The 27,211-nt window shown below is 44.7% G+C and overlaps 1 protein-coding gene across 4 annotated transcripts in view; it reads left to right on the forward strand.

Annotated features, from left to right (window-relative positions):
- zmynd8 (zinc finger, MYND-type containing 8) overlaps nt 1-27,211 on the forward strand; it is a 51,509-nt gene that overhangs the window by 12,345 nt on the left and 11,953 nt on the right. The window contains exons 3-20 of one of the 4 annotated variants that reach the window (XM_063215550.1): nt 2,617-2,774; nt 5,185-5,406; nt 5,960-6,073; nt 7,290-7,355; nt 7,830-7,922; nt 8,357-8,444; nt 8,541-8,596; nt 9,478-9,555; nt 10,273-10,388; nt 10,861-11,393; nt 13,114-13,239; nt 14,984-15,154; nt 15,938-16,600; nt 17,356-17,907; nt 20,877-21,091; nt 22,983-23,063; nt 25,171-25,249; nt 25,819-26,058. In XM_063215550.1, coding sequence (XP_063071620.1) covers nt 2,617-2,774; nt 5,185-5,406; nt 5,960-6,073; nt 7,290-7,355; nt 7,830-7,922; nt 8,357-8,444; nt 8,541-8,596; nt 9,478-9,555; nt 10,273-10,388; nt 10,861-11,393; nt 13,114-13,239; nt 14,984-15,154; nt 15,938-16,600; nt 17,356-17,907; nt 20,877-21,091; nt 22,983-23,063; nt 25,171-25,249; nt 25,819-26,058 — 3,651 coding nt within the window. Of the gene's footprint in view, nt 1-2,616; nt 2,775-5,184; nt 5,407-5,959; nt 6,074-7,289; nt 7,356-7,829; nt 7,923-8,356; nt 8,445-8,540; nt 8,597-9,477; nt 9,556-10,272; nt 10,389-10,860; nt 11,394-13,113; nt 13,240-14,983; nt 15,155-15,937; nt 16,601-17,355; nt 17,908-20,876; nt 21,092-22,982; nt 23,064-25,170; nt 25,250-25,818; nt 26,074-27,211 lie in introns of all 4 variants that reach the window. The other 3 variants (XM_063215552.1, XM_063215551.1, XM_063215553.1) reach the window with 3 other exon arrangements.

Consider the following 27,211-nt stretch of genomic DNA (forward strand, 5'->3'; position numbering starts at 1 on the left):
GGGGAAATCAAACAGAATGTCTCATTAACTTACGTACTACATAGGCTAGCCTAAATGAACACAGTCCATGCTTCAGCCACGGCTGTTCGGCTATATTATTTGAACAGCCAGTAACACAATACGTTTTCGGCATGTTGCGCGTGAACAACGCTAGTCTACAGGTCCTTATCTTTCGTTTATTAAACCCCAACATCACCACTTGACTTGCATGGGCTGTTTTCCCCCACAAATGGGCGTAACGCACATGAAAAACGTCACGCCGTTCATGAGTATTACGAGAGACTCCACTTACCATCCTTCGGGGTGGTACTGCACTCTAGGGGCACCAACGGAGGAGTGCAGACTCTATTCAGAATGAATGAGCTGCGCTCTCTCGACAGAGCCCCTGGGTGAACTGCAGGCACGGTTCGGATGGCGAGTTTTAAGGCTGTATGTAAACCGGCTGTGTTGCAACCTTGAGGCGTAGCCAAGATGGCCACGGGGTGAAATTACTTGTCTGAAGGGACTTTGATATAACCCTCTGCACTTTCTTTGTCTTGCTTGCACACTCAGTAGGTCCTCCACAATGTATATATTGTATATAATACAGGTTTACCACTGGTCATGGAATACCTGGAATATCATGGCGATTTTTCTCGGCATGGAAAGTCATGGAATTTGAACATTTTGCTGTGCAGTCAGAGAATATCATGGAATTTTAACATTATTGTGCTTTTGTTTTGTCTAAAATCCTGCAACATTATAGAAACGTCAAACTGATGAAACGATTACAAATTGGTGACCACAGAGCTAAATGCAGTATTCTTATCAATATTTTGGGAATGTAATTTTACAGGAGGTCATGGAAATCCTGTTTTATGGTCAGGGAAAGTCCTGCAATTTTATGTCTGACATAGAGTGGGTACCCTGATAATACTGAATGTCCTAGTAAGAAGCTCTTGAAACACTTGCTGCTTGCAGCAACAGCCTGGCCCACATTACATCTTACAGTGCCTTTGCCAAGGACGAGTGGCTTTAAATTAAAGGGTACCCGTAGATCGGGTTCAGAAGCAACTACTATTTCTGTATGCTACTTTGGCATACTTTTTAGGCAGGACACATTTTCAAATAGTCTATCTAGCCAAAACGAAACACAATGTTGTAAATTAACTCTGAAAACAGTTAGTTGATTACAAGTGCTATAGATGACTGAACTTCAGTGAGTAACACACAGAACCATGCCCTTCATCAGTTGTAGGATGATATGGACCAAATTTTGGACAAAAAAGACAGAAAATAAAACAAACTAGGCGTCCTGCCACATATTTGGACTTACCACTTATCCAAGGTTAACGAGCTAATCAGTGAAAGCACCTGTGAAAGGCAAAACATACATGGATGGACTTTCACTTTCTCAGGCTGAGGTTACAGTATGCAGTTTTTTTCGTCTTTTTTTAACCATTTACATGATATGTGGATAAAAAAATGTCAATTGTACGTCAGCGAGTTTGTATGGCATATGCAATCGCTTGGCCTTTTACCAGGCAAAAAGGCACATTGTTTTCTAAAAATGTTGCTGTTGTTGCATAGTCACTTTCATAAAAGTTTGACTAGGAAACAGTTTCTCGAATGTGTTGTTTCTAACCAGTTAGCAACTGAGTATATGCATAGGTTGCCAATGGGAAATTGCATTGCAACCAAGAAAGTTGCTAACTTAAGCTGGGCTTACACTGTGCGACTTTTGCCACGGTTTTGCCACGATTTGGCACTTGCACGACTTTTTGGGAGTCGGGCCGATTTCGTGCTCAATCGCAGGTCAGTCGTGAGTCTAGCATTGTGCAGTGCACATGGAGTAAGGGCAAGCGATTTCGCCTCACGATCGTGCAATCGCAGGGTCGCAAGAAAATCAAAACGGTTTGAAATCCTGGTCGTGGCTCTTGCGTAAATCCCACAGTTAAAGCAGTGCTACGACCCGATTTGACACTTCACATGCACATAAGGCCGTGCGATTCGCTGTTGAGCGCGACCTCATCTCCACCTCAGGTGCGCATGTTCCCTCCTATGCAGACCGGGGAAACATGCCTGTCGCGTCGCACAGTGGAAGCATTTGGCTCGCATCTGACTGTCGGCTCGTATAGTGTGAGGACGTGAGTCGTGAGATGTGAACTTTTAAATAGTGAAATTCCATCGTGCAGTGTGAGCAGGCGCTTAATACCCACGAGTGAAAATATCGCATAGTGTATGCCCGGCTTTAGTTAGTCACGGCACTGTCGAGAAATGCACCCAAGCTCTTAAAGGTGCTCTGTGTAGGATGGTGGCCAGAGTAGGTATTGCAACTATGCTGCTGATTTAACTAATATTATTTTGTATGACTGAAGTACAGTAAGTTTAGCAGCTAAAAACGTCTATTTCTGGAAATTCTAAAAAGTGGACGATGGACAATATACATCTTTTCATGTATGAAAAGTGACAATTTTCCAGTCGTTATGATTACTTACAAGTTGATGGTGGTGGTAAATATTTATGAAAAAGTTTATAATTTATGAATGGACAGCATGAATTGTGTAAATAAACACAGTTACACAGTGCACCTTTAAATATCATCATGAATGCTGATGTTGGCCTCCCGGGTTAAAGTTTCAGGTGTTGACTCGGGGTCAGCGGAGAGGAGTGGGCAGAAGCGCAAGGTGTCCAGCCCTCCCCACTCGTCCAATGGCCACTCCCCGTCCGATACCTCCCCCAGCCCCATGAAGAAGAAGAAGAAACCAGGGGCTATCCACAGCAGCAAAGACCAGGTGTGCCCCACGAGGACCCCAGTACAACACACTGACCGCTCCAGACACACCTTTACAGATACACGCAAACACATCGACTTCACAATAACACATAACGTAGAGTAGAGAGTAGAGTATACATACAGTAAATACTTCATTGACCCAAAAGGGAATTAAGTTGTGTAGCAGCATTATCAACATATGCACATGCTGTAGCATTTACAAATACCGGTATCATCCATATACTGCACTCTATATTAGTCTGTACATATCACAGATTTTCCCAACATGTCCGTACAATGCAAACACACTACACATACAAGAAGGGACTCAAATGCGGCAGGATAAGATGTTGAAATCAATTAACTGCGTCTGGTTAATGCCTTGCTTTTGTTTCACAACAAAAGGCTCACACATTTCATGCATGATGGCATGGTTGAGATGCATAGCCTAATCTTTGAACATTCCAACGGCCAACTAATTTTTTTTGATGTTCAGACAGACTTTTGAAGAAACGGTCAGAGAGTTAAAAGCTGCAGGGTCTTATGCTGGCTGATTATGTGTTTGTGTTAAGTCATTGTTCTGGCTAATGAGTTCCCTCCAAAATGATAATGTCCCAGTCTGGTTTTGTGCAGTAGCAGCACAGGAAACGGCTTCTTACATGGTGTAGTATAGTGTTTCTCAACTGGGGCTCTACAGCCCCCCAGGGGCCGTACAGAAGGAGACAGTTTTGGGGGACATCAATACCAATGGGAGGGTAAGGCATTAGTCCATTTTATGTTTCAGTACTAAGGGGGACATTGGCAGGGTTATGGTTAGGGCTGGGTATCGCAGCATTGTTCCTGTATCGATTCGATTTCGATTCGTAGGGCTTTGGATCGATTAATCACGATTCGATTCGATTCTATTCATTCCGAATTGATTCAATCCGTTCCCTTCTTGGTGCCAGGATTTCCCCCAAAAGATGCTGTTGCCTATTTTTATATAAAATGTCAAAGGGCTGTGGCTTGACAGTGTTAACAGATTGCTAATTTGTAATAAGTGGGCCTAGGCCTAATTGACTAATACTTACTGGGTATTTTCCATAGACCTAAATTAAACAAAAAGAAAAAGAACCAAAAAATCGATTTTGTGCCCTGTGAATCGATTATGTGAATTTCGATTCGATCGATTTTGGATTAACTCGATTATTTTACCCAGCCCTAGTTATGATGAGGTCAAGAGGATGTTGAGGGGAGGGGGGAGCTGTTATGATGAGGTCAAGGGGGCGTTTGTTCAAAAAACGTTGAGCAGGTGACTTGTGCGTCATGTGTTTGTGTTCCCTCGGGGACTCTGTACTCTTTGACGAGCTTCAGTCACAGAGACGACCCATATCAGGGGCTGGCCAAAGTGGTTAGGAAATTCCTCAGGGACAGAAAGTGTCTCTTGCTCTGTGGCAGGTGGATGGCACTTTGACCTATTGACTAGTCTGGTTGCCAAAATCTTATTGACTGCAGAGCTGTTGGTCTAATTAGGATATATGGTAGGCCTTCGTGTTTGAATGTTGGATGGAACCAGATCCAGCTCGTTCCTATTTAGGAAACCTTATTGTTCTCCCACTTTTTTTGGCAATTTTGTACACAGTAAATAAAAAATGCAGTGTTAATCCAACAGGACCAAATATAATCTAGAACAGTGATTCTCAAACTGTGGGCCGGGGCCCAGTGGTGGGCTGTGAAGGTATTCCAAGTGGGCCCTGAAATCATTTTCTTAAAATCGAAATAATATTTCTGTGTGTATTGCAGTTGACTATTTGTTTGAGTTGTATTGTTTACTGTGTCAGAGTTGGGCCGCGGACATTTGTGAAAATGTCAAGTGGCCCCCAAGTTGGAAAAGGTTGAGAGCCACTACTCTAGAAGATAAATTGGCATTGGTCGTCACTTTGGCTCCATGGCTGAAATAATGATCTAATTTAAGGCTAAGTTCTTCACAAATGCATCCACATTTTAAACGTAGTCTTTATGTGACATCATGTGAGGAGAGATTGGTAAAAACACAAATGTAGACTAGTAAAGCAGACCAGGCTGATCAGACAGTGGATTCGGTCATTGCACACTTCTGTATACTGTGGTGTTGTTAACTGTTGCATTGAGTTTGATAACATTAATGTTCACAACTAATTTATCAGTAATGCTAATATATTATTAATATTGTATTGTGGTTTAATTAGATAGCTGCTATATTTGCGTTGGGGCACTAGTGTTAATTTTCTCGTGCATGTACAGTAACTGTTACATGCATGTGTAGCGTAAAATGCTGTATTCAACACTTATGCAGTCTGTGTGTTTTGCCTGTGTGAAACCTCACATGCGCATGTTTTAAAACCCAAACCCCTGTGCTTTTTTTTCTTTTTGTGCTTTTGTCTCCCTCCTCTCTCACCTGCATTTCACAGTCTGAGCTAAGACATGGTCCCTTTTACTATGTGAAGCAGCCAGCACTCACCACAGACCCTGTTGATGTTGTACCGCAGGACGGGCGCAACGACTTCTACTGCTGGGTCTGCCATCGGGAGGGCCAGGTGCTCTGCTGCGAGCTGTGCCCGCGTGTTTACCACGCTAAGTGCCTGAAACTGGCAGCAGAGCCCGAGGGCGACTGGTTCTGCCCCGAGTGTGAGGTACTCACTCTCTCACTCCCCCCTCCCCACCCTCTCCTCACGCCGCCTCACTCTGGCAGCGCTCTGGAGCTGAGGTGGCTGTGTGTGGAAGCCAGGCAGGGCGGCACAGGGGAGGGGTTAGCCCTGGCACCTGTCAGCAAGCATGGGCGGGGCAGGGGGCAGGGGATGGACTAGTAGTGTGTTGTTAGTATGAGAAACGTTTAATGTGGTTAAAAAACAATGAATCTTAAAAAGCTTTACCTTAAATCCCTACCTTAAACTATTGTTTTAATTTAGTTAACATTCTTTAATCTATGCTTTTTTTTGGTAGCCATTTGATAATTAAACGACTTCCAAACTGTATCAAAATGTTATGGTAATTCAAAGCTAAGTAAGCAATTGCACTTTGTGTTACTGTTGCCATTACAAGCCAAGATAATAATCATTGAAAGAATCATATTCCAGACGTGATGTCAAAATAAGTTGTGATGTGTTTGATCTGAATGCATCTGGTGCAGTGTAAACACAGTCTGCTCTCCATATGTGTCTCTCTGTCTCCCTCCCTCCTCCCCAGAAAATCACAGTAGCAGAATGCATAGAGACCCAGAGTAAGGCCATGACCATGCTTACATTAGACCAGCTGTCTTACCTGCTTAAGTTTGCTCTACAAAAGATGAAACAGCCGGGTGTAAGTACTTCTTGACTCCCTTTTGTTCTCTCTCTCTCTCTCTCTCTCTCTCTCTCTCTCTCTCTCTCCTTTCTTTCTTTCTTTCTTTCTTTCTTTCTTTCTCTCTCTCTCTCCTTTTCTTTCTTTCTCTCTCTCTCTCTCTCTCTCTCTCTCTCTCTCCTTTTCTTTCTTTCTCTCTCTCTCGTTTTTTATCTATCTCTCTCTCTCTCCCTCTCTCTCTCTCTCTCTCCTTCTTCTCCCTTCTTTCTTTCTCTCTCTTGTTGTCACTCACTCCTCTTTGTTGTCCAGATGAGCATCTGATTGGAGATGTTGGCTGTTCACCTGTATGCTCACTGACATGCTGCTAAACAAAAGACTTGAAGCTTTTGTTTACACATAATCTTTCTGCCTCTTGTCTACTTCATGAGTCCTGTAATCTTTTTTTTTTTTTTTTTTTTTAGTTTTTTTTTTTTTCTCAGGGGGCTTGGAAAAAAACGCGGTAACACTTTATTTTAGTGTTACATCTATTAGCACTAATACATACAATGTTTAATGCCTGTTTTTACATTGTTGTTCACAATACAAATAATTTGGCTTTCGATAAAATACGTAATTAGTTGATTGTGAATGACTATAAAGTAACAGCAATTGGGACTGTGGTTGAAGATGAGATTGAGGGTGTGGATTTGTGCTAGACAATTTTTTTCATTCAGGTTCATTCAGTGGCAATCCTGCACTGATTGGCGCCCGCCCCACCCCCCAAAGTATTTATCCGCACTTGTCCAACACACAAGACACTGACCTCGGGTCTGCTCCTCATAGGAACCGCAGCAGGTTTTCTTACCATTTGCATCCTCGTCATGGTCTGGCACCAAGTCAATTATGGCAGGTAGCAGGCTTCACTCAGGGTTTCTTGATTAATTGTAAGGGTGCTGGCCCAAATTAAACACCAACAGAAAGTGGCACACCTTGCATCAAAGTGTTTTTTTATTATTTGATGTGCACAGACGCGCTTCGGCGTGTGCCTTCCTCAGTGTGCACACGTCGAAACGCGCCTGTGCACATAAAGTAATTTGTTTAAAAAACACTTTGATGCAACGTGCACCCCTTTCGGGCACCAAGGCAGCGACGGCCATAGATAAGAAGAGTGCAGGGGTTGTGGGTGGTGGTGATGGGGGCTGTGGTTTGGTGAGGAGAGATACACAGTAGCTGCAGTGCCCCCTCTGTTTTCTTACAGGACCAGCCTCGCACCTCAGCCCACTCCCCACACGCTACCGCTTCGCAGAGAAAGGCTTATAATTGGGTAAACGCTCACCATAAAACGGCCTCCCTGCCCCTAAAACCTCCCCTCTTACCCCTGCCCCTACTGTTTGCCCTGTGTGCAGTTTTTAACTCACCCCCTCTCTCTCTCTTATTCTCTCTCTTATTTTCTCTCTCTCTCTCTCTCTCTCTCTCTCTCTCTCTCTCTCTCTCTCTCTCTCTCTCTCTCTCTCTCTCCTCATTTGTATTCTCAAACCTTTTTCTCCTGATCCCTACTTCCTCTATTCTCTCTCTTTTTAACATGCTTGGAGTGGGGTTTCCTTTAGTTGTCTTGAGTTCCTGTTGTTATTTTGTCGTCAGCGTGACCATGTAGTTTGTGTGTGTGTAATATTTGTTTGTGTGTACTAGGCGCGTGTTGGGTGATGGTGGAAGAATCGTTTACCGTGATACCGAGTGTATTTAGGTTGTGTTGGATAGCTTACAGATGTTGTGTCTGCTGTCTTGATGTGCGTTTCAGACGGAGCCCTTTCAGAAGCCTGTGTCCCTTGAGCAGCATCCAGACTACGCTGAGTACATCTTCCACCCCATGGACCTCTGCACACTAGAGAAGGTCAGCAGGACCTGTTTTTCTGTCCATTTCACTTCCCCTGTCCAAAACCTTTCTTTTTTTAAAGATATTTTATGGTCTTTTTGACTTTATGTATAATAGTATAGTGAAGATGGTGACATGAAGCGAGTGGGGAGAGAGAGACAGGGAAGGGCCAGCATGAGTGTCATTACAACACCCCATTGAGTAACACACTATCTAGCAAACTTTAGTTACCCATGTAATACCTACAGCCGCCAAACCATTACAGTCCTGGCAACCACCAACTACTGTAATGATGTGATGATGGACTTTTCACATTTTTATTGATGTAGTAGTACTGACTTAGTCAATCACTTACGTACTTACAGTACTCACTTACTTACTCAATCACTTACTTACTTACTTACTTGTCAGATTTGTAGTTTGAAACAGTTTTACTTTTGTATATCCCCTAGAACATCAAAAAGAAAATGTATGGGTGCACAGAGGCCTTTTTGGCGGATGTCAAGTGGATTTTACACAACTGTATAATTTACAATGGAGGTGAGTGGTTATTATGTTGATTGCGTGAAACATGAAAATCCATTTGACACCATCATGGGTGAAATCTGCATCCTCATCCATATTCTGTTCATATAGGCAATCACAAGCTCACAGCTACTGCTAAAGTCATCGTCAGGATCTGTGAACATGAGGTAAGAGGCATTTTTTATTTTAATATTCTAAGGATGTTGGAAGGGATGAGTAAACTTCAGAGACAACAAGGCCATGCCTCATAAGCAGTGCCGGATTGAGATGCCCTGGGGCCCCTTACAGGTTGCTCTGGGCCCCCCAGAGGCAAATTTCACAACAAATGTATATACACAGTGTCATAAGTATGGGCTAGGTATGAATTAAGGATAGCATTGTCTACCAACTGTACTGAACACAACAGATATTTTTTCCAATATAGCGTCTTATCACAATTCTGCATTTTTTTCTCTTTTGGCTTTTGGCCAGTCAGGGCCCCCCTGGCAGGCTGCAGCCATATCTAGCCTCTAGCCTGTGCATTAATCCGGCCCTGCACATAAGACAGTTGAATTACATAAGCTCTCTTATTCCCAGTAGATGTGAAGTAATAAGGAAAATCTCTAGTGGAACCAGTTCATTTCAGGTTTTTTGCTGTGTGAAACGGAGGCAACTCGCCTCGTTATTGATATGATGCATGATTTGGTGCATATTTAGAAACACAATGTAGAATATACAGTAAGCACTGACCTGTGCTGTTGCAATAAGGCAACTTGAGCAAATATGACCTGGATGAAAATGTATTATTTTCACTGCAATGCACTGCCACAACTACTTTTTGACCACTACAGTACCTCCCTCTCTTCTAAACCATTACCTCAGCATTTCTGTTCTAAATGAATGAATTCTAAGGGATTAATTATATAGTATGATATCACGTATCTCTAGTAACATGTAAAGGTTTGGAAATGTGTCAAACTCTGTAGGAGGCCATGTTGTAATTTAGCAGCACTATTATGCGCTGTGTGATGAATGCCAATAACGATGCCACTTTTGATCACTTTTGCAGATGAATGAGATTGAAGTGTGTCCAGAGTGCTACCTGTCAGCATGCCAGAAGAGAGACAACTGGTTCTGTGAGCCATGCGTAAGTGCTCCTCTCTTAAGCCTGACTCAGACTACACGGCTCCCGATTTTGTGTTCGATTTTGAAGTCGGGTTGCGCCGCACACTAGAAGAGAATCGCACCTGTATCCCTGGTCGTGAACACCCAAGACAATGCCCGACATTCTATTTCCGGTCGCAAATATCAAACACTGTTTGATTTTCTACGATTTGCGATCGGCGACTCTTTGAGCTGCCAAAGTTCTATCTTAGAATGTCGCACACGACGAGGAAATCTTTCCCGACAATAAGCTTGCGAGATTGTCTTAAGGGGGGTTTTCAGCCGAGAATCAATAGTCGTGTAGTTTGATCCTTGCTTTACTGTAAACATTCTACTTCCATTTACTGTAAGTGTTCATTATATGCCAGGGCAACTTTTAACATGTAATGATGGGCAAGTATTTTTTGTGCAAACTTACCTCACTGTATTCACAATGTTTGCAGAATATTTACAGGATGATTTAGAGACAGCCAGCCCAAATAGAACAATTATCTCAGTGTCTCAGTTGTGACATCACCACCCTTTGACAGCAAATATTCACAACATTCACAGCATTTCACAACATTGTAGAAACTTCATGTGTTCATGTGACAGGTGAAATTAGCTTTTTAACACCACTTTTAACGCTTTTAAAGCTTTACGGAAACATAATATTTTCTGAATGTCTTGTAAATTCTTTGTGTGCTTTGGCCCTGTGTAGAGTAACCCTCATCCGCTGGTCTGGGCTAAACTGAAGGGTTTTCCTTTCTGGCCAGCCAAAGCACTGCGAGACAAAGATGGACAGGTGGACGCCCGCTTCTTTGGCCAACATGACCGGTGAGAGTAGAATCTATTTTCCTATTGATATATTTTATATATATATATTTTATGTTATGAACTATTCTTTTAATCTGTTGTTTGATATGCACTGACCTAACAATGAAGGAATGAAGGAATGAATTCATTGTTGTAACAAATTCACCGTATTGCACAGTGCAGGGCCTGATCTTGACCAATGGCGATCCTACAATAACTGGCGCCCCCTGTGGCCTCGCCCCCCTCCGAAAAAAAAACCTCCTTAAACTGTGCATAAAAAATCTAATACAATGTTGTTATTGCAATTGTGTGGAAATACCATGGAAATAACATGTTAATAACGCGAATTGCCGAGTTTAGTGGGGTGGAGTTTCATAAAGATGCTGCCCCTCTTGGGTGCTGCCCCCAGGGGCAATTGCCTTCCCCAGGGGCAATTGCCCCTGATGTTGACACTTGCCTACCAAGATCATGCTCTGATGATTGATCCCACCAGGGCCTGGGTGCCGATCAACAACTGCTACCTGATGTCCAAGGAGATCCCATTCTCTGTGAAGAAGACCAAGAGCATCTTCAACAGCGCCATGCAGGAGATGGAGGTCTACGTGGAGAACATCCGCAAGAAGTTTGGCGTCTTCAACTACGCGCCCTTCCGCACCCCCTACACGCCAGACAACCACTTCCAGATGCTCCTGGACCCTGCCAACCCCGCCGCCGGCTCCGTCAAGCCCGAGAAACAGGAGAAGATCAAGTTCAACTTCGACATGACGGCCTCTCCCAAGATGCACCTGGGCAAGAGCATGCTCTCTGCGAGCGGCGGTGCTGGGGGAGTGGGGATGGGAGGTTTGGGAGTGGGCAGGAGCTCGGCGAGGCGGATCTCTGTGACGGACATGCCCCGCTCGCCAATGAGCACCAACTCCTCAAACCACACGGGGTCCGACGGGGAGCAGGAGGGGGCGGAGAAGGGCCAGGCTGCTAGACCCCCTTCGGGACACTACAGCACTGGAGAAGAGTCCCAAGACTGCACAGGTACTACTGATGATGTTAACTATGGGCCTTTTTCTTTTTTTTGTCTTTTTTTTGGGGGGGGGGGTCAACTTTATTAGGACAGGATAGTGAAGAGTAGGACAGGAAATGAGTGGGAGAGAGATGGGGAGGGGTCGGCAAAGGACCCGGGTCAGCTGCATGGCAGGCGAGTGCCCTACCGGATGGCCACGGCAGGGCCAACTATGGGCCTTTGTCATGTGCCGTCAGACACCCTTAGTATGCCATGCACTTGAAGCAGAGGAGTATACTAAGAAGCTGGTTCAGTAGTAGACCAGGTTAAGTTAACTGAGATTGGGGTAAATCATGTAATAGAGGAGACTAGAGTCCTAGTTTTCAGAACTAAATGATGTCTGCTTGTTGTATTATCTATTAGCAGCTTTACCACTTCTTGCAGGTTAACTAAGTCTGATTTATCACTTTATCACCATGTTCTTGGAATACACCTCAGGTATGAGTAGCATCAGGTGGTATAGACATGAAGTTACGCAGCACTGTTTTCTATGGAAATTGGTACGGGTGTAAATAATAATCGAAATGTATCGATGCATCGATCCTACGGGCGACGATTTAATCGAATCGTATCATATCGTGGGGAATTCTTAACACATTGAGTACCGACGACGTAATAATACTTTTTTCACGCCCATGCGTTGTATACCAAAACGTAAAAAAATGTGTGTACGTTTAAACGTCATATTTCAAATCTACATCCTTCAATGCACAATATATGTGATTTTGGGAGGCCTGTGATGGACATAAATGACAAAATTTGCAGTCAAAACTTTTTGTCATGATTTGGACATTTTAATTTATCTTATCAAGATGTCTCGATGCCAACCCATGTCGCTTACCGTGTGTAGACTGGTAGCTTCTAATGATAACGCTGCCTGCATTGATGCTACGGCTCTGCATTTGATTTCGTCGCTAAATGATCCTGCAATGATGCTCTTTTACTCTCTCTGTAGCCCTTCACCTTGTGGTATGGTAGCTATCTGGGAAGCTGCCGTCTTGCTAGAATCGTGCTGTGTTGTTGTTTCCCTAGTGACTTGTGACATTCTGAAGTAGCGCACCCTTCACAAAAACGTCAATATCTCCGTTTGTAGCTGAATTCCATGGATACCCACTTTGGTTTAGCTTGGGTTTGCTCAGCAATAAAAGCTCATAGAGACACACGGTTTTCACCCAATAGGGCAAAGTCTCCACTTTCAAATGAGCCACAACATTTCAGTGGCCCTATCACATAATATGCTGTGATTCTACAAAAAACGTCAAAAAAGGGCTTAGAACGCTGGTATTCTACGACATAATTCCGTGAGCACCGCCGGTATTCAATGTGTTAAGTATCGAAAAGAATTGAATCCCTGCTTTAAGAAATCGCGAAAAAAGCTGATCACATTTGGATTTGAATAATTACTCATGAAATTGGACTGCCAAGTGTGAAGTTAAACCTACAACTCTAGAAAGATCTAGAGAGCTGATATACAGTATTATTCATTTTTATTGACAGCAGTTTGGACAGAGACACAGTCGGAGCAGAGCTTTCCACTCTGATGTGCAACGTGCCGTAATCATCCGCAAAATTGTTAAAATTTGCTGTGAAAGCCAGTTTCCTAGTTAAATCAGACTGCCACGTCACGTCAACTGTAATGGCTGCTCCAGGTTTTAACATGTAAACACTAACAAAAGAAATCCTTTTGGACAGCTTCACCTGCACCGGGCAAGTCAGGTGTGGTTATGGACAGCCCCAAGCCCTTCCACTCCCAGGCCCCCTCTGCAGTCAAGCAGGAGAAGGGCCCTCCCACACCCAGCATTCTCAACCTCAACCTCGGTGAGTAGACTAGACTTTGTAGCCTGCCCCCATTTGTAGCCTCGTTTAAGTTCATTTTTTGTTAATAGCAGCCCCGACTGTTATTTGTGGAAATACGATAACCCTGAACAACTGTTGTGCACTTGTGATGACTGTCTTTTCTCTGTCTATGCTTGGGATGGTTATAAACACAATTTCAAACCTTTGTGTGAGCAGTGCAACTGAAGAATTTGACAATAAAGCTGACTTCTGCCTGTGTCACAGATCAGTCACTGCAGGGCCCCGTGGTTACAAAAATGTTGTGCCAGTGCACTTATGATGGGTTTAGGGGTGTGTTGCTGACTGTTATTGGTTGTGTGTGTGTGTAGTATACACACGGGACTTTAAGGATTGTATTTTTGATTATTTTGTCTAATTGCTGACTTTGCTTGACTTCAAAGAACAAGCTTGCGTCAGGGTGGTGTTGTGTGGCACAGCTATGCTGGCCGCTGACAGCATTGGCTAGGCCTGGGACAAAGTCATATGAAAGGGCCCCTCACGCAATACATACAATGTAATGAGAACCCAATTCTGGGCCCCCTCTCTCCCTTGGCCCGGGACAACATACCCTGCGCCTGTCCTGGTTTCTGCTGAGTGGTCATATGAGGGGAAGCTGATAGCCTGATGCAAATAGTCTCAGTTTAAATGAAGCTGTGAAAGTCTCCTATCTTGTTGCATTTCTCTTTCTATGCTGTTTGTATGTATTATATGTTCCGGCTTCCGACTCAGAATCAGTTTTTCTTTGGCAGGTATACTGTATGCAGTAGACATGCAATAACGCACATACTGTAATTCAATATACAGCACTGTACAATGCAAAACAGAATACAATAAATTGCACTGGGTGTATACACTTTACTGCTGTCTTTGTGAACAATGCGATGCGAATTAATCTCACCTTTCCTTTCTTTGCTTTGCCTGCCATGCCTCCCTTGCCCCCTGTCAATATTAGTGCCCCAGCAATTGCCAGTGCTGTTATTTGAACACAAGTACATAACCAGTCATTAACAGGGACCTCCTCTCAGCTGGGGGCCTAGTTTGCTTTTTTTAGAAAGTGCACTCAACTCCCAACTGTTTCTTACAAGGTCTTTGGGTGCGAGCAAACAGGAAAGTTTAGTTAAAAAAAAAGAAAAAGGCGCGCACTCGGGTTAGCCTGGTCCTGACCATCCCATAATACTACCATTTCCATTTCGTATTCATGGTCTGGACTTTGTTTGATCTGACGCGATTGCAGGAAGCAGGAAGGACATTTTCAGAAAAATCAGGATGTAACTTATACGTTTTTGAACAAACATGTCTGACGTCTATCTATGGCGATGTAGGACCGTTTAACAGACATGTCTGACAGAACATCCTACCGTGGAATAAAATTACAATGTAGGACCGTTTGTCAGAACACCGGCGCAAATCCTACCGGTCAACATCGCTCCACAGAAGACAGGTACCAGACATAGTGCGGAGCCAAGTGTCTTGGCAGAAGTACGTAGGATGGCGCGCAAGGCTACACTCGGGTGTAATTCTTGCAGTTTTAATCTACTGTGTCGGCATGACAGACAGACATTCAGCCTAAGCCTGGCTTAGGCAGAAACGTCTGTCTGTCATGCTAACCCAGTAGATGAAAACTGCAAGAATTACACCCAAGAGTGCGTCTTTTTTTTACTAAACATGGACTAGTTTGCTTGCCTGGCTGGTTGTGACAGGCCTGCCCTGTGCCCTTACCTTTCAGACCGCAGCAAGGCAGAGATGGACCTGAAGGAGCTGAGTGAGAGTGTCCAGCAGCAGCAGCAGCAGCAACAGCAGGGGGCGCCACCACTACTCACCTCCCCCAAGAGGCAGATCCGGAGCCGCTTCCAGCTCAATCTCGACAAGACCATCGAGAACTGCAAGGCCCAGCTGGGTGAGTGACTGGACAGGCTTTTTGAAAACAATGGTGTATCATGAAAAACGTTTTTTTGCTTTATTGTGTATTTATCATAGGTATAATGGGTGCAATCGAACCAGGTGTGAAGATGTGACAGCACAAGCCTTTTGAAAATAATGGTGTTTGTCAATGGTGTATCATGAACACTTTTTACTTCCAAGAAAACAAGCAGGAATTCGGAGTGGTTCAGGGTGTTCACCTCTTTCCATGGTTCTCATCTGTGTAGGGACTCTCAAACTTCTTTTGGCAAGGAAATCTGAGGCACTCAGGATTAAAAAAAAAACCTGCAATCCTTGAGTGTCTTGGATTTCCTTGCCTAAAGCCTTTTCTTTTTTTACTGAATCATGTACTGTAAATCTATGATATAATGGGTGCAACAATCCAACAAGATGTGAAAATGTGCGGAAACAAAGACGATTTGGTTACGCAAAGGACAGTGAAAGATACACAGGCTACTATTATACTGTAACTTAATGCTGTTTATATGCTTCAGCTCAGTCAGTAATTCCTCAGTAACTCCCCAAAAAGTATCTGTACAGCTGTGTGTGTGTGTGTGTGTGTGTGTGTGTGTGTGTGTGTGTGTGTGTGTGTGTGTGTGTGTGTGTGTGTGTGTGTGTGTGTGTGTGTGTGTGTGTGTGTGTGTGTGTGTGCGTGCTAAACAGAAATAATAAAGAAAGTGCAACTGAAAAAAATAAGTTGTTGTAAGTTATGCAGCCCTAGTATTTACGCCAGTATAAGCCTCTATTCTCTTGCCTACAGGTATCAATGAGATCTCGGAAGATGCGTACAAAGCCGTGGAGGACTCTGAGGAGTCAGACAAGTCGGACTCGAGTGACAGCGAGTATGGCAGTGACGACGAGCAGAAGCCCAACAAGGACTCCCAAGAGCCTGCCACCGCCACCTCCGTCAAGTCCGAGAAAGACGCCTCCAAGAAGAAATCAAAGGCTCTGCCTCCATCATCCTCCTCACCTGCTGCCCAGGAGCAAGACAAACCCAAACTGGAAGGATCAGGGGCAGGGGAGGGGTCCGCCACCACAGCCACAACCACAGCCACCACCACCACCACTACACCCAAAACGGAGCCCGCATCCAAAACCGGTACTGATGACCCGGTGCCTAAAGACAGGCAGGCATCTGAGGGGGAGAAGGAGACGAGCGAGAGGGCCAAAGCTGCACCGGAGCCTCCGTCGACCACCAGGGACAAGGCCAAGGCATCCCAGGAGCCCCAGCCACCAGCCCCGGCCCCAGCCATGGATGCAGACCTGGACTCAGACTCGGACAAGGAGCTGGTGATCGATCTGGGAGACGACCACGGAGAAAGAGGGAGGAAGAGAGGCAGGAAGGACTCAGCCGCCGCATCCACCTCCACATCCTCCTCCACCTCCGTAGCCAAGGATGCCAGCGCTGCCACCAAGGCAGATGGTAGGATGCTTGTACAAATATTATGTGCTTACTGTCTGTGACACTGACTATCACCTGGCTCTTTGGTGTAGCAGCCAGAGCCCCAGTTTGATAAGGTCCGGGTCTGAATCCCGGCGGAGGAATTCTGCTCCCCGTTCGCAACACTATGTTTACTGTGCTTACCATTAAATAGATTCACATAGGCCCTGCCGTGGCCAAACAGTAAGACACTCATCTACGACGCGACTGACCCGTGTTCAATTCCTGGCCCGGGTCTTTTGCCGGCCCTTCCCCGTTTCTCTCTTCCCACTCGCTTCTTGTCACCACCTTCACTGTCCTGAAGACTAAAGTCAAAAAGACTAACAAAAATGAATGAATAAATAAATAAATAGACATAATTTAGCGACAAATCTGCCACAGAGCCTCAGTTCTTTCGCAGTTTATGGGAAATCGTGAAGATATTTTGGCAGGGCCATTCATACATTAGCTGCAGCGTCATTTCTTTTGTCCTCCACTTACACATACATATTTCTGGCCGATTTTAAATCCTAATGTCAATATCATGTAGAGTAGTAGAGTAGAGAGAAGAGTAACTTTATTGATACCCGGGGGGAAATTAAGGTGTCAAGTAGCTTACATAAATGCACACAATGCCCACATGGATATGAACATTTCAAGACACATGTAACACAGGTAATAGTCAGGGAGGGAAATAAATAAAGACTACAGAAAAATAAAAAGGCAATTCATGTGTTTTGTCTCCTCCTCCACTGCAGGTAAGGCTCCCATCACCACCAGTGTGGTGACACCTTCCCAACAGCACGCCCCTGTGTGCTCCTCCCCAGGCCCTAAAGACCTGGCCCAGCCGTCTGCCTCCACCCCAGCCAGCATCCTCTCCTTCCCCGCCGCCCCGCTCTCCTCCTCCACCCCTCTCCCAGGCCCTGCTGCCGCAGCCTCCTCCTCCTCGTCCACCTCCTCCTCCGCTTCATCCGCCACACCGCTCGCCACCGTGAAGAAGCAGCGTCCCCTGTTACCGCGGGAGACTGTTCCCGTGGTGCAGCACGCCGTGGTGTGGAACCCCACCGCCAAGTTCCAGACGTCCTCGCAGAAATGGCACATGCAGAAGGTGCAGAGGCAGCAGCAGCAGCCGGCTGCGCAGGTGCCCACGACACAGACGCAAGCGCAGACGCCGCAGGCCCAGACGCCGCCCCAGCGCAGCCAGCAGGTCCTGACCACATCTGCAGCACAGCAGCAGCAGCAGCAGCAGCAGGCCTCATCCTCCTCCTCCTCCTCCAGCACGCGCTACCAGACTCGACAGGCCGTCAAAGGTATGATGATGATAATAATGAGGATGCCAATCCCTGTTGTACACAGCATGTGAGAAATACTGTGTTTGGCTGCGAATACATTGGTTCCGGCTGTTTGTACATAAACGAATGCGTACGCAGCCAGGGATGCTAGGCGGCTAGGTGTTAAACATGGGCAGTTCCATTGGAGCAGTGTAGTGCGTGGTTAGAACCTGTTTTCTCATCGGCTGGATGTTGTTGCGGTTTCTGTGGTCTCTGTACTGCAACCAACTCTATTCTGGGATAACATATCTTAATGTGAGTGCATCAGAGTCGATTCCTATGCTTTGTAAATTAAGTTTTATTGTATCACACCAATCACATGTGAGGAGGCCGTTTGAGTGACGGCAGCTTCCAAACAATCAGAGGCTGCCGCCGACCGCGAAACCCCGCCTTGTCAGCAGTGGTTAACACTTTGCAACACAATATAACATTTTTCAGTGCACATGACAAAGAATTCAGTATGTTCATACATGATAGTATGTTCTTCTAAATGGTGCCACCGACATTACAGCGTGCAAGTAAGTGGATAAAACCGCCAGCCGAGAAGACAACAGGTTCTTGTCATACACTGTGCAGGGCTCCAATGGCACTTCCAATGATAAACACCTAGCCGCCTAGCATTTTGGAATCCCTGGCTGCGCGCGCACTCAAAAGTTTATAAATATTCAAAATGTATGTATTGGACAAGGCTTGTATCCTATACATAGTGCTTTAAAAAGGGCGTTATATATATCTTATATTCAGGATCGCTTTATATTCGGACACAATTTTTGAATTAGATGCATGAAACAGACAAAATATGGCCCTGCCGTGGCCAACCGGTAGAGCACTTGCCTGCCATGCGGCTGGCCAGGGTTCGACTCCCGACCCGGGTCCTTTGCCGACCCCTCTCTCCCAATTCACTTCCTGTCCACCTCTCACACTGTCCTAACAAATCAAGTCGAAAAAATACCAAAAAAATCTTTAAAACAGAATATACAAAAATACAAAATATGGCTCATTAAAATGCATTGGAAAATATTTGGCCAGTGAGGCTGGTGAAGTCGTTTTATTGAAAATAATGAACTTGTTATATTCATGAATGCCAAGGCTCAACCAATACAATGACAACCCAAGCACTTGCCACCAAAACTAAAGTTGCAATATCTGAGGAAACTCTCTCAGGCGAACCAAACTCAGTTGAGTTAAGAAGTGATGGTGTTATGTCCGTTAATTAACACATCTATAGTCTAATGAACTGCATAGATTTCTGCAAATGGCCCTGCTTTGTAAAAACAAACATTTTATTGTCCCCAAGGGGAAATTTGTTCTCACCACCATAGCAGTCTTGTTTCAACCTACATCAGGCGTGCATTCATAACAGAACACATCTCAAAACTTGCTTTGTTGAAAAACGGATGAAAATATTATTTAATCATATGAAGCCTTGCTGTTACTGCCCTTCGTGCTCTTGGACAGAGCTGTTCATACATAGGCCTACCGTATGTCTGCTGCTCTTGTCCACCTGTAGGCTACCTCCATGTTCTTTACAGAAGACAACAGTAGACAATTGCAAGCAACTTGCAAAATGTAAAATAGCAGGTTCATCTCCACAAGGCTAACATATATTTTAACATTCAAACAATCAACAACAACAACAAAACAAAAGAGAGAAAAAAATGATTGTTGGAAATCAAATTTGCTACACAAATATTTGCGAGTGCAGAGTAAATGCGTCTCACGCACCTCCCTTAGGTTTATAGCAGAGTTCTGATAACAAAAACATGACACGAGGCAATGTTTGGAATATGCGCGAGGCAGGCTCGTGCGACAGTGCCCTTGCGTTCCACATGATGGCAGGCTAAAAGGGTGTATAGCTTGCATGGAAGGTGAGTTTAAATATGTTTATTTATTAGTGTACCCGTCCAATGTTTGACGACTGACAAAGTTTTGTTCAGGATTTGAGTTCCCATATCTGCTAAATTCATTATCTTCGCTGCGCAGGTGCTTGGGTTTCTATTCGAATGCCAACATGTCCCGCTAGAGCTACGAAGTTTTAGTGCTAAATGTATTCGCTTCCGTGTTTACACGGGTATTTTCTTTGGTTACATCGCTGGTATTGGTTTTTATGTATTTGTGGACAGTAGCCTATTAAATCAGAAATATTCCCCTCCTCTTCTAAACAAGGCGACGATAAAAACTCCCAAAACAAAATGGAGCGACCATCGATTCGGAACGTCACATTGCGCTTGGGCCGATTTGATGCACTGAAAGCGTTGACATTGCGCTCCAAACTTCGTGTACTCCGCAAGGGAAAAAATACACGTTACTCTATACTCAATGTTAACAGTGTTGGAAAATATCTACGTGTAGTGTAATTCATCAGAATGCAAACTGCTTTGGCAACATTCAGCAGCGTTATCAATACACCTCGCCAATGCAAGAGTCACCCGCGAATATTTGTATCGGTCTTGGTCAGGGGTTCTCAAACTTAACCATAACAAGGCCCCCCATGTAGTTGTAGATTCCTGCCAAGGCCCCCGTACATGAGTCGTGCCACACCATTTATTCCTGTGCTTAAATAGATAATTATAATGTGGTTCTTAACTAATGGGAACATTGGCTAATTTTTGTTTGTTTTGGTGTTCATTAATTTTTCAATTACTTGTTTTGTTTTGTTATTTTTATTCCAACCTGCCGCAGACATCCTCTAGTATCCCCCAGGGGTCCCCCGGACCCCACTTTGAAAACCACTGGTCTAGGAGACAACCATGCAGCCTCATGGTTTCCATGTAAAAAGAAAGAAAGAAAGAACATCCATATAACATCTTGTCATGTGGCCAGGGTGTCAGGGTTGTTATCTCTGTCCAGGAAACAGTGAGCCAGCGACTTTCTGGAAGAGACAAAAAAGAAACTAGTTCTTCTCTGAAACCATCTTGCTTGATGTGTTTTTGGGGTTGTTGTTGCAGCCGTCCAGCAGAAGGAGCTGCCCCATGGTGTGTCAACGTCGTCGGTCACCCTGGTGGGCGGCTCACCTGTTTCTGTGGCTATTGCAGCGGCGACCCCCGGAGCCTCCATGAGCTCTTCATCCTCCTCATCCTCCCCTGCCGTCATGGCAACGGACCTGCACATCCCCACCACCTCAGCAGACGTGGCCGCCGACATCGCCAAGTACACCAGCAAGGTAAACAAAGCACAAGGAACGCCCTCAACACACAGTCAATGCCGAACCCAATAGTAAAGAAAAACTCGAACAATTTTCCAGAGGTAGAAACACTGTTTTGCAAATGAAAGAAATAAAAAATAAAGACCTGCCAAAAAGACGTCTGTGCCCAATCACAAAAAGCAAAATTACAGAAGACAAGGTTCCACTAAGTGTCAGTGCAGACTGTGCAGTACAGTACTAGCCTGGGATATCCCAAGCTGCTTTGCACAGTCGTTACTGATCTGAACGACATATTCCACTTGTGATTAGGTCTGGTGGTAGTCAGCCAGGCAAGTACAGTACAGCACAGCATAGGATTTGGTGAAGAATGCAAAGCATTGGTCCTACCGTGGCCTAACGATAGGGCACTCGTCTTCTATGTGAGCAAACCAAGTTTGATTCCCGAACTGGGCCCTTTGCCGGTCCTTCCCCGTCTCTCTCTCCCCACTCGTTTCCTGTCACCATTTTCGCTATACTATCATAAATAAAGTAGAGATGTCCCGATACAGGTTTTTGCACTTCCGATCCGATACAGATATTTTATTTCACTTCCGATCCGATACCGATACCGGCAAATCGGAGTATTTAAGTTGAAAGTTATTTAGCCTACTTACTTTGTTTTTTCAGATATTAATAAACACAAAATAGGAAAATGGATCGGAATTCTGGATCGGATTTTTCCGTGCATGCCGATCCGATACCGATCTGCATTTTTTGCCAATATCGGCAGCCGATCCGATCCATCCGATCCGATACGACAACCCTAAAATAAAGGCCAACAGACCTAAAAAATATATCTTTAAAAAAAAGAATGCACAGCAAATGGGATCAAGGTGCCAGATGAGACCCCAGGAGTCACATTCTTTTGCCTCAGTCAGTGTAATCAAGCACAGAGTCCCGTAGTGCAGGGGCTATCACTGCAGATAATCACATGACCTCCACTCTGAGTGGATTATGGGCAGAAGAAGGTCAGCTGGGCTTAAGTTTTTAAGAATGCACAGGAGTGAATTGTGCCTTGGAATCCCAGTTCGGTCTCCTGTGCACAAATACAATAACACAAACTGGAGACACTAAACGCGGTTCTCAGAGCTTTAGATGATGTCAGCTGATAATTGTCAAAGCTTTACAAAAGCAGATCTTTCATTGATTAAACAAATCACTTTGGAGGAAATGTAACATTTTTCACCCTTGTCTGGTCTGTGTCTAGAATGTTATTAAGAACAGCACTGTGAGGGGTGGTGACGGCAGATCCAAATCACAGCAGGCCAGCTAAATCAAGCCGTGTTTTACTGTATTCATGCAACAGGCTGGTCCTGGCCAGGCCAGGCAGCCTAGTGTTGCAGAAGCACTTAGTCCCCCATGCCCACTCATACAATAAGGCCACAGGATAGCAGAAGGAAAGCCGTGTAAACTACTGCATGCTTCACTACACCAGCATAAATAAGTGGTTGTCAGCAACACTTCACCGGGGCGAATAGACTGGCCGCGACGAGATTCAAGCGTCAGAGAATCGCTTCTGTGCAGCAAGATTGATACGAGCGATTGAATCCACTAGAGTTTGTCTGTTAAAAGCAGAATGCAAGCATTCCAACATTCCCATTCACTGTGGCGGCTGTCGCCAAACAGCGTCATAGCTAATTTGCATAATATTCCCAGGAGTGCAACTACAAACTGTCGCTCGGATCGCGCCTCTAGTCGCCCGAATCGCTTTTGTAGCGTGACTCAAGACAGGGGAGACAGGGTGTACACTGGTCACCTCCCATGATCTTCAACTCATTTCATTGATGAAAGCTTGACGTGTTTGGTGAGGAGGATACTCCAAGAAAAATGCCTTTTAATCTGACTGCGCTCATCTGATGTGTCTCAACAGATAATGGATGCCATCAAAGGGACCATGACTGAGCTGTATAACGACTTGTCCAAGAGCACCTCGGGCAACACAATACAAGAGGTGAGTAGGGGTGGGCGATATGGGCAAAAAAAAAATATCTCGATAAGTTTTAGAATTTTCACGATAACGATAATTTGACGATAATTTCCAAAAACACTTGCAAAAACCAGTAGGGCCTATTTCAGAAGGGGGGCGGGGGGTAATCAATGTGTTTGAATTGTACTGTATGGGAATTTGGCAGGGCAGGGCAAGTAAAGCAGATCATTTGTAGGCCTATGTAGCCTAAACTGCATGTTAACAAGAGGTCTGCATAAATGATGGCATGTCTACACTAGACTACATCACAAAGCATGGCAGTATAACAAAGCTACACATTTATTATTTGTGCATGATTCCAGACTAATTTCAATTCTGCACTGGAGGTAGTAGTGCTGCATTTGTGTTGTAACTGGGGAGGGACAGAGAGTTGGGAGAAATGCTGTACTGAAGAGCTTTTGAATTTAATAACATGCATATGCTCTGGTCTGTAAAGTAATACTTCATCACTTGGCATGAAAACATATCCATGTAAATAAAAAATAGTTTTATAATGTATTGCTTATGATTCTGTTATATGACAGCCATTTTTGACTGGAAACAGTGCATGGATAGGAAACTAGGGCAGCTGCAAATTGCATGTGTTGAATTTCACACATTGTGATTTAACTCACTGCACCAGTCTAACTTAACAGTACTTGTCCACCTAAGCAGTTATGCCATCTATACATGCAGGTGGGTGTTTGAGTGGTGAGTAACAGCCACTAATAGTTGTAGAGAACAACATTGCTTAGCCTAGTTCGCTAACTAGCATGCTAACTAGCGATTTCTCAGACCAGAGACAAAGCTATTTATCTTCCCATAATCACAGACGGTTGCTAAGTAAAGCACATAGTTTCAAAACGCCCTCAGCATCATGCAATGGCTGGTTTAATGGCTGAATTCCTCATGTAAATCCACCATTTGGATAACAGCAACTCTCCTCCACTGCCCAGCAGTAGCAGTGCTGTGCACGAGACACGGAATGGAAATCTCTCTCTCCCTGGACCCTGTCTGGCAAAACGCTGCAGCCCACCCCCCTCAGTACTGTCTGCTCATTGGTTCACAGACTTTATTCTCCAGTTCACAACAACATTACTATTGGCTGAAAGGCTTGGCTGTCGTCGCTGTCTGAATGAGTCCTGTCACAGCGCTTTTGTTGATTTTAGCGACTTCATTAAAATATCTCGATATTGCAAAATTACTCATCGTCAAAACAACATTTACGATAATTTCGCAGACGGTATATATCGCCCACCCTTAGAGGTGAGTGTTCAAATCAAAGGGCTCAGCCCTTCTCCTGGTCACAGTCTGCCTCAACTAGGACACTAGGACACATGCACACATACGCACACCTGCTGGGAAGGAGACACAATGCCCCGGTGATGTGGTCATTGCATGACAGTATTTTCTAGTCTAGATAATCACAACATAACACGAAAGAAACAACCTCTGACTCTGTTTAAGTATTTAAGATGGCTTTAGTAATGTTGTCAACAGATCCATCCTGTAGTATCTAAGGCAAACAACGACTTTGTAAAATATGCCTCAGCCAGATAGCTGTATGTCTCAGCGGACCTGCCACTTGGGATGCTGTCAGATTATTAAAAGGGTTTTGTTTTAAGAACTCAGCCTGCCAAGTTTCAGGCCAGAGGGAGGGGGGAGGTGCAGTGCTCAGGGCTTCCTAATGGAGAACATCAACACCATTAGAAGCATTATGTAACGGATAGCACCCACAGCGCTTTACCAAGGTTCTACCAAGTTAATCATGGAATGCAAGCCTCAAAGGCTGATACTATGCTTAGGCCATAGGTACCATACTCACAAATAGTTTTTTACAGTTTCTATATTTTCTTTGCAGCACTGATGTCTAATTACTCTACTTACCTAATACTCCAATTTTAGAACTACTTTCGATTGCTGCCAATTAGATGAAGCTAATTAATCACAAATGAGTATTCTATTATGTCCAGGCCATTAAAAGACAATAGTCCCATTTTTTTCCAACTCAATACATAGTAGTACCATACATGCTGTACATGGATAGTTCTGATGTTATCTACATACTGTATGCTGTGTGCTTGCTTTTCAGATCCGGCGGCTGCGGATCGAGATCGAGAAGCTGCAGTGGCTACATCAACAGGAGCTCTCAGAGATGAAGCACAACCTGGGTAAGCACATCAGAGGGGCACACAAAGATGGGCACACACACACACTGAAGCTAGACATTAATGTCTAGCAACATTAATGGGACAACCTGGGTAAGCAGGACACTCGCACGCACGCACGCACACACACACACACACACACACACACACACTAAAAATAAGACATGAGATGAATCACAGCCTGGGTAAGGTCCAGGTCCAGGTCAAGGACACACAGTGGCTCTGTAGATGGGCACCAGATGAAGACCCACACAGGTGAGGCTGATATCATGAATGGCACCAGTTACCTGCAGAAGAGGGCATGCTCTGCATTGATGCAATTGTCACCAACAAATGGTTGTGTAGATACTCAAATGTTCAAAGTTATGTCTCTTTCAGAGGTATTTGTCTGTACTGTAATGTGTCTTGCGTGTGTGTGTGTGTGTGTACTGTACATGTGCATGCATACATGAGGGTGTTTGTGTGCATATCTGTATTTCTACTGTACATACAGTATATGCATGTGTGTGTGTTTGTGTGCATATCTGTATTTATGAGTATATGCGTGTGTGTGTGTGTGCGCGCGTCCACAGAGCTGACGATGGCGGAGATGCGTCAGAGCCTGGAGCAGGAGCGCGAGCGGCTGGTGGCGGAGGTGCGCAAGCAGATGGAGGCGGAGCGGCAGCAGGCGGTGGACGAGACCAAGAAGAAGCAGTGGTGCGCCAACTGCCGCAAGGAGGCCATCTTCTACTGCTGCTGGAACACCAGCTACTGCGACTACCCCTGCCAGCAGGCCCACTGGCCCGAGCACATGAAGTCCTGCACGCAGTCAGGTACAGCAACATGAGGTACTATGTGACATATAATGCACACACACAGTCACCTGAGGTACTATGTGAAATAATGCACACACGCAGTCAGGTACAGCAACATGAGGTACTATGTGACATATAATGCACACACACAGTCACCTGAGGTACTATGTGAAATAATGCACACACGCAGTCAGGTACAGCAACATGAGGTACTATGTGACATATAATGCACACACACAGTCACCTGAGGTACTATGTGAAATAATGCACACACGCAGTCAGGTACAGCAACATGAGGTACTATGTGACATATAATGCACACACACAGTCACCTGAGGTACTATGTGAAATAATGCACACACGCAGTCAGGTACAGCAACATGAGGTACTATGTGACATTAATGCACACACACAGTCACCTGCGGTACTATGTGAAATAATGCACACAAACGGTCACATGAGGTACTATGTTCGGCAACCCAAAGGTTGCAGGTTCGAGCCCCGCTCGGCCTGACCCCATAGTTGTGTCCTTGAGCAAGATACTTAACCCCAAGTTGCTCCTGGTGGCAGGGTGGTACCCTGCGTGGCAGCCACGGCCACCGGTGGGTGAATGTGAGGCAAACAATGTAAAGTGCTTTGAGTGCTCGAAGGAGTGGAAAGGCGCTATATAAATGCAGTCCATTTACCATTTACCATTTTACCATTTATGTGAAATAATGCTCACACACGGTCAGCTATATCCACTTGATGCACTAGATCAGGGGTGGGGAACCCTTTTCATTCGAGGGGTCACTTCAAATTCCACCGAGGGCTGTAAAAGTCCTCCAAGGGCCGTACTAAAAACACAAACCAGGATTTCCCCCTGCACTTTAGGCCTATATTGAAGGCAGCCATCTTTAAAACAGACCTCACCTTCATCATCATCAGCTTTATTCCAGACTCAAGGTCCATTATCAACAACAACACAATACAGAACATTAAAAAAACATACAAAACACACTTATAAAAGACACTTGTACCAGTGTTTCCACATGTATGACTGGTATCGCACTGCGCTACGCGCCGGATTTGACAGCAGCATAATAATTTGATTACATGAGCCACCTTCTCTAAGTCCCCTGAATATAACTTAATTGTATTGCAAGTGTAATTTCTAAGATTCCTTTACAAA

Source organism: Engraulis encrasicolus, chromosome 14 (genome assembly GCF_034702125.1).
Source record: "Engraulis encrasicolus isolate BLACKSEA-1 chromosome 14, IST_EnEncr_1.0, whole genome shotgun sequence".
NCBI classification, from domain to species: Eukaryota; Metazoa; Chordata; class Actinopteri; order Clupeiformes; family Engraulidae; genus Engraulis; species Engraulis encrasicolus.